The following is a 13,376-nucleotide window of genomic DNA, read 5'->3' on the forward strand; positions in this document are numbered from 1 at the left end:
AATTTGAAAATTGATCAACATTGCCAGATTAAACAAAGTGTAAAGGAAGATTTTTTTCCCCCAGTGGAGGAAACCACTTCATTTTTATTACTTTTTATAAGATATTAGATTAATGAATGCAAGACTCAAGTTGTTATTTAATCATTTGTTTTTTCTTTAAATAAACAAATTCATATGTGGTGGTTCATCCCCAATTAATGGCAGAAAGTGGCATAGCAGTTAGATTAGTGATTACCAACTGTGACGGGATCCTGAATTATCCTCATGAACTGTGCTTTTAAAAAGAGAGAGAGCTGTACAGCACAAACAACTTGTTACAGAACGAGAGAGAGGCAAAGACTGCTCACAGTTTGTTTGGAGTTTCTGCAAGGACACTGCCAGCTTCTGAGTTCCTACAGAGAGGGGAGGAGCTACTTGATGGGCGGCTGGTGTTCGGCATGGTGAGATAAATACAAGGTCAGCTGGTAGACAGACAGACACATGATTTTGGACACTAGATGCGCTTTGTGTGCCCACAGAAAGGTGAGTTTTTAGAGGATCGATCAGGAGAATCAGTGGCTCTCGCAGTGTGGAAAAGGTGTGACTGGTGGGAAGTTATTAGTGTGCTCAACCCTCACCTGGGTTGATAACTCCACCACAGAAAATGGTCCCCTTGTTGTGGTCACATTCGGTAACTTCTAAAGGTTTTCAGAGGACAACGGGAAGAATCGACAGCATCGGCTTACTTGAACATCCAAAACACCTCTCTCCATCACTACTCAACTCAATACCACAAACTGAACTTTACCCATCACCATAAGACTGTATCCATTTACCCCTAGGCTTGAAGCTGTGTGTGTGTGTGTGTGTGTGTGTGTGTGTGTGTGTGTGTGTGTGTGTGTGTGTGTGTGTAAGTAAAAATCATTGCTAACCTGTTTGATATATCTGAATTTATGTTACTGTATTGCATAGTTACTAATAAACGAGTATTAGTTAACAGCAATACCAGACTCCAAGGTGTTTTCCATTTCTGCTGGTTCTTTAACCGGTCACGGGGTACGTGACACCAACCTTCTCATTTTCCATTGGCTAAGTGTTAGCAGTTACTTGATCTCATCTCAGTTATAAAGGTGATGGATGTTTAAGGTTTCATCTTTCTTACCTTTGCCTTCTTTGCCTTTCAATCATCTCTGCTTTGTTTCTCAGCTTTTTACTTTGATTGCTTAGTATTTGTATATTTATTTCAATTTTAAAATAAACGATCATTAAGAATCAAGACTGCTTGCCATTCTTGATCCTCAGAAGAACGACAAGGATCAGAAAAATAACAGAGAACCAACACCATGTTCCTTAGTTGATCCTATAGCTGCCAGGCTAAACTGGAGTTAAATAATAGGCTAATAAATTCAAATTTCATGACACATGTCAAGGATTAGTAACCTGATTTCAATTCTGAAATTCGCTAAAGACTCAAAGACGCTTTACTTCAGGTAACTTGTGAAGTATGACTCACCACCTCAGAGTTTTCTTGCAGGACTTTTTTCATCTCATCTTGTTTTGCTCTGACAACTTTAAGCATTTCCTGAAGTTCATCCCTTTCCTTCAGCAAACAGGATTTTTCATCCTTCAGCTGCTGAATCTGCTGATTGGATTCTTTTTCCCGAATTTCTACCTGCTCTTCATTTGAAACACAAGTTCTCAGTGTTTCGATCTCAGCAAGCAACATGTCACGCTGAGAGACTGTATGGTGAAGTTCCTCCTCTTGCTTTTGTGCCTATTTTGAAAATAGTTGCAGATTAGACAAAATGTAAATGAAGATCTTTCTCATGTTCATTAGTTGGTCCAATAGATGTGAGGCTAGAGTGAAATAGGCTGATAAATTCAAATTTAATGGCATATGTCATTGATTGTAAACCTGATTAAAGACCCCAAAAACTCTTTACTCCAGACAGGGGATGGGAACCAGGATGATAGAGCTGAGGATGAACCAGCAGGTTTACAAGTAAATGATGGATGTAACATGCATATAAGAACAACCCAATGATTGGGTACAAATGGAGACAGAGCAAAAAGTTAAGTTGTACCACAGCAACAAAATTCAAAAGGGCGAAGAATGCAGGACTGAAGGTTCTGTATTTAAATGCTTGTATTTAGAATGAGGTGGGAGAACTCGTAGCACAATTAGAGATTGGTCAGTATGACGTTGTGCGCATCACTGAGTCACGGCTGAAAGGAGGACATGTTTGGGAGCTCAACATCAAGGGACATATTTTGACAGGCAGGCAGGCACAGGTAGGAGATGGAATTACATCTTTAGAAAGAGGTGACATAGGGTCAGAGAATATTGAATCTTTGAGGTTGGAGATAACAAACTGCAGAGGTAAAAATAAATCATTATGGAAATCATATATAGTCTGCAAATAGTAACCAAGACATGGGGGTCAAGATTGCAAAGGGAGCTAGAAAAGGCATATAATACGGGTAACGACACGATTGTAATGGCAAACTTCAATATGCAAGGGGATTGGGAAAAATCTGGTTGGTGTCGGATCACAAGAGGGGGAATTTGTTGAATGCCAGTATGATGGCTTTTTAGAGCAGCTCAAGTGTAAGCCTGCTCGGGGAAAGGCCATCGTAGATTGGGTGTTTTGTAATAACCCAGATCTTATTAGGGACCTTAAGGTAAAGGAGCCTTTAGGAGGCAGTGATCATAATATGAATGAATTAATAATGTATTGGAGAGGGAGAAGCACAAGTCACATGTATCAGTATCGAAATGGAATAAAGGGATATACACGAGCATGAGAGAGGAGCTTACCCAGGTGGTTTGGAGGATACTGGTGGGGATGATAGCAGAGCAGAAATGCCTTAAGTTTTGGGGAATAGTTCACAAGGTGCAGGGTAGATATGCCCTACAGAAATCATTCTTTAATGGCAAGGGTAGGTAAAAGTGGTTGACAAGGGAAGTTACAGACTACATAAAAGCCAAGGTAAGGACATATAAGGTAGCAAAAGTGACTGGGAAGTTGGACAATCGTGAAGATTTTAAACTCCAACAAAAGGCAACTAAGAAAGCTATAAGGGAAAAGATGAATTATGAAGGAAAGCTAGCCAATGATATAACGCAGGATACTAAAAGTTTATCTTCCAGTTGTATAAAGGGTAAAATGGAGGTGAGAGTTGATACTGGACCACTGGAAAATGATGCTGGTGAGGTAGTAACAGGGGACAAAGAAATGGCAGATGAACTTAATGGGTACTTTGCACCAGTCTTCCAGTGTGCAGTTTCTTTCTGGCAGTCTGCCACAGGTCTGTGAGTGCCGGGAGCAAGAATAAGTGCCATTGTTGTTACAAAGGAAAAAGTGCGAGGCAAACTCAGATGCCTTAAGATGGATAAGTCACCTGAGCCAGATGGACTACATCCCAGAATCCTGCGAGAAGTTGCTGAAGAGATAATGGATGCAAATATTACACCTCCCTTTAAGGGAGGAAAGCAAAACAGAGGAAATTACAGGCCAGTTAGCCAAATCTCAGTGGTTGGGAAAGTATTGGAGTCCATTATTAAAGATGAGGTTTCAGGGTACTTGGAGACTAATGATAAAATAAGTCAAAGTCAGCATGGTTTCTGTAAAGGGAAATCTTGCTGACAAATATGCTAGAACTCTTCAAGGAAGTAACAAGCGGGGTGGACAAAGAAGAGGCAGTGGATATCATTTACTTGGACCTCCAGAAGGTATTTGATAAGCTGCCACACACAAGGCTGCTTAACAAGATAAATCCTATGGCATTACAGGAAAGATATTAGCATGGATAATGGAATGGCTGACAGCCAGGAGGCAGCTAGTAGGAATAAAGGTGGCCTTTTCTGGTTGGTTGCCAATGACCAGTGGTGTTCTTCAGGGGCCAGTATTGGGACCACTGTTTTTCACATTGTTTTGTCAATGATTTGAATAATGGAATTGATGGCTTTGTGGCAAAGTTTGTGGATGATATGAAGATAGGTGGAATGCAATTACAGCAGGACTTAGACAAACTGGAAGAAAGAGTAAAACGTGGCAGATGGTATACAGTGTTGGGAAATGTACAATAATGCATTTTGATAAAAGGAACAATAGTGTAAACTATTATCTTAATACGGAGAAGGTTCAAACATCAGAGGTGCAGAGTCTGTGGTAAAAGCAGCAAATGCAATGTTGGCATTTATTTCAAGGAGAATACAATATAAAAGCAAGGAGATAATGCTGAGGCTTTTTAAGACTTGTCAAGATGCACTTGCAGCATTGCCAACAGTTTTGGGCCCCATATGTCAGAAAGGATGTATTGCCATTAGAGGAAGGATCCAGGATCAGCCATGATGGAATGGCAGAGCAGACTCGATGGGCTGAATGGCCAAATTCTGCTCCTATGTCTTATGGTCCTTATGGTATCCTGTTAAATATGACTCACCACCACAGAGTTTTCTTGTAGGATTTTTTTCATCTCATCTTGTTCTGCTTTGACACATTTCAGCATCTCCTGGAGTTCATCCCTTTCCTTCAGCAAACATGATTTTTCATCCTCTAGTTGCTGGAACCGCTGGTTAAATTCATCTTCCTGGATTACTGCTTCATGTTCTTTTGAAACCTGAGCTCTCAGATTTTTGCTTTCATCAAGCTGTACATCAAGCAGAGAATTTAGATGAAGTTCCTCAGCCTGCCTTTGCATCTAATAATAAAAAAAATAGCGTACCATCAGTTGCAGGCCTTGTTAATGTTTTCATAAGTATACTTAACAGAATATTCTGGGTTAAAATTAAAAGGAAACGCCAGGAAATTATAATTTAAACCAGTGGATACAACCATTTACTAAAAATATTCTGTTTCAGTTTTCTTTCAGAGTTCCCTTCAATTTCATCCCCTGCTACTTTGACATTCTTCATTATCTCCTGGAGCTCACCATTCTTTTTAGAGATTCAAGAGGAGCAATTCAACCAGCAGTTCCAGAAACTAGCAGATAAAACCATTCCTGCTTTTGGTTGGAAGCCTGAGCTCTCAACTCTTCAATGCAGCAACAAGACGTGATATCATGCAGTTGAGCTCCTAACCTTGCTTTCCCATCCAATGCCAATATACACAGAGGCTACTTCATATTGTTTACTTGGATCTTCAGAAGGCCTTTGACAAGGTGCGGCTCATGAGGCTGCTTAACAAAGTTAAAGCCAAGGTATTACAAGAAAGACACTATCATGGATTAAAAAAAGGCTAAATGACAGGAATCAAAGAGTGGGGAATAAAGTGGGCATTTTCTGGATTGGGTTGCTGGTGACTAGTGTGTTCCGCAAGAGTCGGCGTAAAAACTGGTTCCTTTCACATTATATGTCAATGATATTGATGGAGTTGATGGCTTTGTGGCCAAGTTTGCAGATGGTGAGAAGATAGGGAACAGGACAAGTGGTGAGAACTAGAATACGAAAGCAATGAGGATTTATAAGGAATTGGTCAGACTACACGTGAAATTTTGCGAGCAATTTTTCGCCCCTAATCAAAGGAGAGGGTCCAGAGTAGGTTTACGAGATTGATCCCAAAATGAAATGGTTAACGTTCAAGGAGCATTTGATGACTCTGTGCCTGTAATCACTGGAGTTTAAAAGAATGAGGTGGGGGAGGGTATCTCATTGAACCCTATCAAATATTGAAAGGCCTCGATAGAGTGGACGTGCAGAGGATGTTTCATGTGGATGATGAGGTAGGTTTTCAAAGCTTGCAGAGAGATTTAGGACAGTTAGAGAGTGGGTTGAAAGATGGCAGATGGAATTTAATGCTGATAAGTGTGAGGCACTACATTTTGGTAGGACTAATCAAAATAGGACATACATGGTAAATGGCAGGGCATTGAGGAATGCTGTAGAACAGAGGGACCTAGGAATAATGGTGCATAGTTCCCTGAAGGTGGAATCTCATGTGGATAGGGTGGTGAAGAAAGCTTTTGGTATGCTGGCCTTTATAAATCAGAGCATTGAGTTTAGGAGTTGGGATGTAATGTTGAAATTGTATAGGGCATTGGTAAGGCCAAATTTGGAGTATTGTGTACAGTCTGGTCACCGAATTATAGGAAAGATGTCAATAAAATTGAGAGAGTACAGAGGAGGTTTACTAAAATGTTGCCTGGGTTTCATCTCCTAAGTTACAGAGAAAGGTTGAACAAGTTAGGTTTTTATTCTTTGGAGCATAGAAGGTTGAGGGGGGACTTGATAGAGGTATTTAAAATTATGAGGGGGATAGATAGAGTTGATGTGGATAGGCTTTTTCCATTGAGAGTGGGGAAGATTCAAACAAGAGGACACGAGTTGAGAGTTAAAGGACAAAAGTTTAGGGGTAACATGAGGGGGAAGTTCTTTACTTAGAGAGTGGTTGAGGCAGGTGCGATGTTGTGGTTTAAAGTTAAATTGGATAGCTATATAGACAGGAAAGGAATGGAGGGTTACGGGCTGAGTGCAGGTCGGTGGGACTAGGTGAGGGTAAGCATTCGGCACGGACTAGAAGGGCCGAGATGGCCTGTTTCCATGCTGCAATTGTTATATGGTTATATAGTGGGGGAGTCAGATGGCCCAGTCCCCAAGTAGAAGAACGTGTTTATAGAACGAAAATGAGGAAGAATTTCCTTAGCCAGAGGGTGGTGAATCTATGGAATTCATCACCACAGACGACTGCGCAGGCAAAGTTTTTGGGCATATTTAAAGCGGAGGTCCATAGGTTCTTCAGATTAGTCGAGGTGCTAAAGGTTACAGGGAGAAGGTAGGAGAATGGCATTGAGGGGCAATAATAAATCAGCCATGATGGGATGGTGGAGCAGACTCCATGGGCAGAACGGCCTAATTCTGCTATTGTGTCTCATAGTTTCTATTAGATACAGGAGTGGAACCCAGTGTGGTCTTCTGGCTGCTATAGCCCGACCACTTCAAGATTCAACATGTTGCATGCTCAGTGATGCTCTCCTGCACACCACTGTTGTAACATGTGCTTATTTGAGTTACTATCACCTCCCTGTTAGCTAAACCAGTCTGGCCATTCTCCTCCGACCTCGCTCATTAACAGAATTGTCACTGGATGCTCTTTGTACTGTTCTCTGCAAACTCTAGAGCAGTGGTTCCCAAACCTTTTTAATGCCATGAAGCCTTACCATTAGCCGAGGGTCTATGGATCCCAAGTTGGGAACCCCGCTCTAGAGACTCTTGTGAGTGAAAATCCCAGGAGAACAGCAATTTCTGAGATACTCAAACTAGCCCATTTGGCACCAGTCATTTCACCGTCAAAGTCATCTTTCTTCCCCATTCTGAAGTTTGGCTTGAACAACAACTGAACCTCTTAACTATGTCTGCATGCTTTTATGCATTAAGTTGTTGCCACATGATGGACTGATTGGATAGTAAAGTGGCCACTGAGTATTACTGAAGCAGCTAATTAGCATTCTTTAGTAGATAACATTTCACATATTGTTGTAGGATTATTGTTATATGCTGGCAGCAATTTAAGTAAATCTGGATTATAAATTCATTGACAGTGCAAAGATTTCATTAGAACCCATTCAATATGTGCATAACAGGAATTACTATAAAATCATAACTTACCATTTCAGCGTTTCCATGCAGTATTTTCATTTCTTCCTTTTCCACTTCAATACATCTGAGCTTTTCATGGAGCTCGTTTCTTTCAATTACCAAGGATGATTTTTCATCCTCTAGACGCTGGAGCTTCTGGTTGAATTCATCTTCCAAGCTTTCTGCTTGTTTTTCTTTTGAAATATGATCTTTCAGCTCTTCGATCTCAGCAAGCAACATGTCACGCTGAGACACTGTGTGAAGAAGTTCCTCACCTTGCTTTTTTGTCTAATAAAAAATTAAGGTAGAGCTGTATTCAAATTTCACAAAAATATTAAGATAAAGCTGTATTCCTACAATGCACAAAAAGGCAAGTAAAGATCTTAAATTTTCATTAGTTTTTCTATACATTGCGGGCAAAACTAAAGTAAATGACGATGCAGAGACTTCTTCACAATCTATTCTGGATACCTATTTAAAATGCTCAACTCACCGCCTCAGTTTTCTCTTCTAGTACTCTCTTCATTTCATCTTTTTCTGCTCCGATACATTTCAGTGTCTCCAGGAGATTATCTTTCTCCTGTGATAAGGTTAATTTGTCATTCTCCAGTTGCTGGAGCTGCTGTTTTAGATGCTCTTTCTGAATTTCTGCTTCCTGTTCTTTAAAAGCATGAACTCTTAGCTCCTCAGTCTCAGTGAGTATTGCTTTACGCTCAGCCTCCAAACAATAGAGTTCATCAACTTCCTTTTGCTTAGAATTAAAAAAATTAGACCGGTAATTAGATACCATACCCAAGTCAAATTTTCACAAGATTATCCTATATAGGTTTGAAGACAAAGTAAATTATGGCAAACTCACGAACAATACAAGTATTCTCTTCCAAGCTGTTCTATGTAGTATAACTATCTAATTAAGAATTCATAACTTGCACCACTATTTTCTTTCTGGGCTCTCTTAATTTTTCATTCTTCTGTATTTTGGCATCCTGTAGAAACACCTCAAGTTGTTTTTTTTTTGCTTCATTGATGATTTACTTCCTCTATTTGCTGGACACTATGGTTGAATTCTTGAATCTTTTTCTGTTCCAAATTGTGCACATGCATCTCATCTTCCAAAGTAGGTTGAGACACCACATTTTGGAAATATTCAGTTAGCTCTTGTTCCTAATCAAAATTTACATGCCAACATCACATTTGACCAGGGTAACACATTCTTTCTCTTTGGAATAATTATGAGATGCATGGAAACTACTCAGAGAGTAGCAATTCTCTGCCCAAGGGTGGTGAAGGACAGTTCATTGGATATACTTAAATTAATAGGCAAATATTAAAAGACTGTGCAATATGGGGAACTGGAACAGAAAAGGAACTGAGACCAGCATAAATTAGCCATGAACATATCGAACGGTAGGGTGGTCTTAAGATGCTGGGTGGAACTAGACCTGCTCTTATTTTTTTTTTTACCATTACATTCTGTGTTCTTGTATTATCTTACATCAACCAGCTTAGAACTCCTCTCTGATAGCAATTCTTAGCAAAGAACCGATCTACAATTGATAGTTATCACTTTGAATTGTCTCAATGTAGTATTTAAAGCTATGAAATTTCAAAGCATTCTACATAATACTTTATACATAATACTCTCCCTATCCACAAAGCAAGTATCATGTTCATCTGAGGGGGTCCACTGCTTGTTTTTGGCATTCTTTTAAACTGGTATTCAGCCAAATGAAGTACTTGAAATCATGAGCTTGTAGATCATGCCCTGAAGTTTTGAAACAATCTTGGCATTCTTTTTGCCCTTTCACAGAGACTCCTTCTTTGGCTGAGATCTGTGGTATGTATTTCAGTAATTTCGACAATTTGGTTGAACCCCAAATTAGTAATCTAGATAGCCTTCAGTTCAAGATCATCACAAAAAGAACAAGGATAATGCTCATCTTGGTGCTTTGGTTATTTTTGTGTGTGTAGAACAAAACATTGTCAATGGGGAAGGATCCAGGCTGGCTAATGGTTCGTGAGTTATCCTCTCTGAGAGAGAGAACAGTCAGAATTGAACTTGGCATCAGACAAGAAATAAATTATGCATTATTTATAAAAATTCCCACAGAAACGACACATGCAGTGGGTGGAATTAAAAATGAAACATTTGAGTGAGAACATATACAGTACAATGGCAATGTACTTCATTGCTACCATATCCGGCCAAATGGCATGACTAACATTTAGATTTTATGGCCAAAAAGTTGTCAAATGGAATGAAAACAATGGTATTCACCATCTTCAATTGTTCAACTCAGACCAAATGTGCCTCATTACCTGGGTTCCAGATTTTAGAAGGGGCAAAAAGTATTGCATTTTACACAACTTCTGATCTAAAAGTAAAATAGCAGAGAAGCAGTACTTGAATCAGTTAACGCTTCCTCAGCTCACCTTCTTATCAACTATTTCAGGATTATTTGTTTGAATGCTCAACAATAGGTCTTTGTTTTCCTGAATTTCAGTTTTTAGTTCCTTCACTAACTGCTGCTGGTATTGCACTTCCTCTTGTGCACGATCCAATGCCTCAGTGGCCTGTATGGACGAGATGAACAACCCGATTTCAATTCACCCAAAAAAGTAATCTTAAAATGCAACTTTCAAATATTATTGGATACAGAATTACATTATGTAATGTGATCACATCTATTATCCAGAAACAAATACTTGATAAGGTGTTGAGAACAACTTTAGCTTAAAAATGGTAATTAAATTAACAGGTTTAATATCAGCATATGTCATGAAATTTGTCGTCTTTGTGGCAGTAGTATATTGCAATACACAGAAGAGAATGTGAATCCAGTTAGTGTATATATTAAATAGTTAAATGTGTAAAAATAAAAATAATAAAAGTAGTGAGGTAGCGTTCATGGGTTCAATATCTATTCAGCAGGCCCTCCATACCAGAGAATGATGCTGTCAGTAAGAATACACTCCACTGTACATCTGTAGAAATTTGCGAGTGTCTTTGGTAACATACCAAAGCTCCTCAAACTCCTAATACTATAGCCACTGTCTGCATAGTATATATTGCAATGTACTGCTGCTACAAAACAACATTCAACAACATATGCCAGTAATATTAAATCTGATTCAGATTCTGAAATTTTGACATCAGCAGAAATGACTGAAAATTCCAGTGACTGAGAATGAATAATCCATTCTAAATCACTAGAATCTTCAGTCTTTGTGTAAGAGGAAAAAAGAGACGTTCATATCCGCATAGCAGTGATTCCAATTAGATATTGCAACATTACAATTTTGACATTTTGTGCAATTAGACACAAATAATTGAATTCTGTCAGTAACTAACTGTACACATTCCAAATTTAAAAAAAAACTCTTCCTGAATTCATTTGCTGGCTTCTGTTTTCACAAAAGACTGGTTGAGCATGGAGGGGCGGGGGAATGAAGGAAAGGAAAAGGTTATTGATAGACTGATTTATTATGACAAAGAGGACATTCAATCCATTATGTCCATCCAATCCCTGACAAGGGAATTTCATCCATCCCAATCCTCATTTCTCTCTAGCCCTGCAATTTTTTCTCTCATATCCATCAATTCCCCTTTTAATTTTCACTACTTAACTACAAAGGATTACTTCTATAATTAATTGAACAGCACATTTAAGATGTTAGAGGAAACCAGAACACCCAGCAGAAACCGTGCAGTCATAGGGAGAACACACAGATGCCAAACATATACTACAGGTCAGGAATGATCCAGATTCTTTGGAGCTGTACCAATGTCAGGCTTTGATAGTATAATAAAAAAATACATATTACTATTTCAGACAAAATAGTTAAAAGAAAACACAGGATCCCATGTATTTGGCCAAATATAAAACTTGTAACAATATTGGATAACCAAGCAAGAATAGAATGACATATGGAAAAACGTTGAAAATTTTGCTGAACTCAGCAAGTCATGAGTTTGATACCGAAGATAAAAGCCCAAAGGTTGATCGGAAGCCAAGACCTGATGGCAAAATCGCTGAATCTGCTAGTCCACTGGGGAAGTCGGAGGCCAACGTCTGCAAATCCATGATCCAATGGAGCCTGGAGGCCTGGCATATCCTGTCTTGAGGTTGGAGGATAGTCCGTGTGTATGAGTGAGTGAGTGGATGATGGAGTGATGGAGGGAAGAAAGGGACTTGTTTTGATGTTGTTTTGTTGCTGTTGTTTTGCTGAACATAGTGGGTATGCTATTTTGGTGCTGGAATGCATGGGGACACTTGTAGGGTGCCCCCAGCACATGCTTAAATTACTGGCTGTTAATGAAAATAACACATTTTATTGTGTGCTTCAATGTACGTGATCAATAAATTCCAGCCAGATTTGCCAAAATGATCACAATACTGCAAATTTTATGTAAATTGTGTTCAGTAACATAATTGAAGTTACTTAACAACAGCCAACTAACACAAAGGTAAAAATGTCAACTGTAAAATATGGGAAGTTGTGGGAGCTCATTGTGTTGATTTGATTTTGGTCAATCAATAAACACAAAATTTGTCTAAAGGAAGATTTGAGAATGGTATTCCACTGAGCTTATAGAAGAGATTTTCTAGGTGTAAGAGTCTGTACTGCACTGTATGCAGAAACATCAACACAGAAAATCTGAAATTTTTTGCTTCAATGTAAAGTGAAAGAGTTGGTAAACTATTTGTTTTTATGGAATAGGTCAGAAAAGTATTGTAATAAAAGTAAATAATAGATTTCAAACAGAAGATAGATATTTTTAAAAGAGGGAATTAAGAAAAATGCTACCAAAATTAATGACTCAAGTAAAGCCAAGTCAGATTTTGAGAGTTAGTAGGCTAGAAGTAGTGAGAAGTATGGGAGCAGGGACTGCATATAGGAGTAGACTATTGCTTATTGGCAGGTGATAATAATGGATTCATCAAGTGACTTTGTTTTGTACAAAATTCCTATTTCTAGAAATATAGAAAAATTTATGCAAACCTTTTTCTTCTCTTCATTTATCAAGAACTCTTTGTCAGCCAGACTTTTCTTCAGTTCTACCTCCACATCTTGTTTCAGTTTCAGTTTGTCATGTAGCCTTCTCAATTCTGCTTGATTCTCTATACACTTATACAAAAATACAAATTAAATAACATGGGTTCACTTCATGTTTATTGATCTAAGAATCTGAAAAATAATAGCTTATTTAGTAACATCAAAAACAACTATTAGGGAGTTCAACAAAGTCATTAGAAGTTTGGCAAATTCTGAAATTAGGCTTCTTCCCCTCTCCTCCCACATATTCTTGCTTATTACATAGTGAATAGGAAAACAAACAGAATTGAGTTTCTTGAGAGTCTGTATCCATAATTTAAATACATCCATTTCATTCATCCCTCAAATTTCTCTATTCTCATAGGTGACTAAACGGTTCTCCACATATAAGAAATGCTTCAGTGATAAATGCACACTTAATGAAAAGTGAAATATCATCCAGGCATTCTAATTTCTTTTTTGGGTGGTGGCAAGATTGTATAATATTGGATAGACAAAGTAAGACAGTTTATGCTCTATAAGAAATGAAATACGAAAAATATATATTTGACAATTGTGACTCCTCTTCATTTTAACATCCATTTAACACCAACATTAAGCTAATCCATTAGCAAAAATTGTCCTAGATAACTGTCCAAAGAGCAAAGATAACATAACGACCATTTTAAAGTTATTTATTTTTAAACTTCATGTGGTGTAATTTCAGGAACTATTATGAGGGGCTTTATTGTCAGCCAAACAGCCTGTGTTTTTTAAAATATTA

General features: G+C 38.4%; 1 protein-coding gene across 3 annotated transcripts in view; it reads right to left on the reverse strand.

Annotated features, from left to right (window-relative positions):
- cenpe (centromere protein E) overlaps positions 1-13,376 on the reverse strand; it is a 155,599-nt gene that overhangs the window by 58,373 nt on the left and 83,850 nt on the right. For all 3 annotated transcript variants that reach the window (XM_072281880.1, XM_072281879.1, XM_072281878.1), the window contains exons 27-32: positions 12,560-12,685; positions 9,989-10,129; positions 8,049-8,306; positions 7,586-7,843; positions 4,426-4,683; positions 1,493-1,753 (exon numbers count right to left, since the gene is read on the reverse strand). In XM_072281880.1, coding sequence (XP_072137981.1) covers positions 1,493-1,753; positions 4,426-4,683; positions 7,586-7,843; positions 8,049-8,306; positions 9,989-10,129; positions 12,560-12,685 — 1,302 coding nt within the window. The remainder of the gene's footprint in view (positions 1-1,492; positions 1,754-4,425; positions 4,684-7,585; positions 7,844-8,048; positions 8,307-9,988; positions 10,130-12,559; positions 12,686-13,376) is intronic.

The sequence above is a fragment of the Mobula birostris genome, chromosome 17 (genome assembly GCF_030028105.1).
Source record: "Mobula birostris isolate sMobBir1 chromosome 17, sMobBir1.hap1, whole genome shotgun sequence".
NCBI lineage: Eukaryota > Metazoa > Chordata > Chondrichthyes > Myliobatiformes > Myliobatidae > Mobula > Mobula birostris.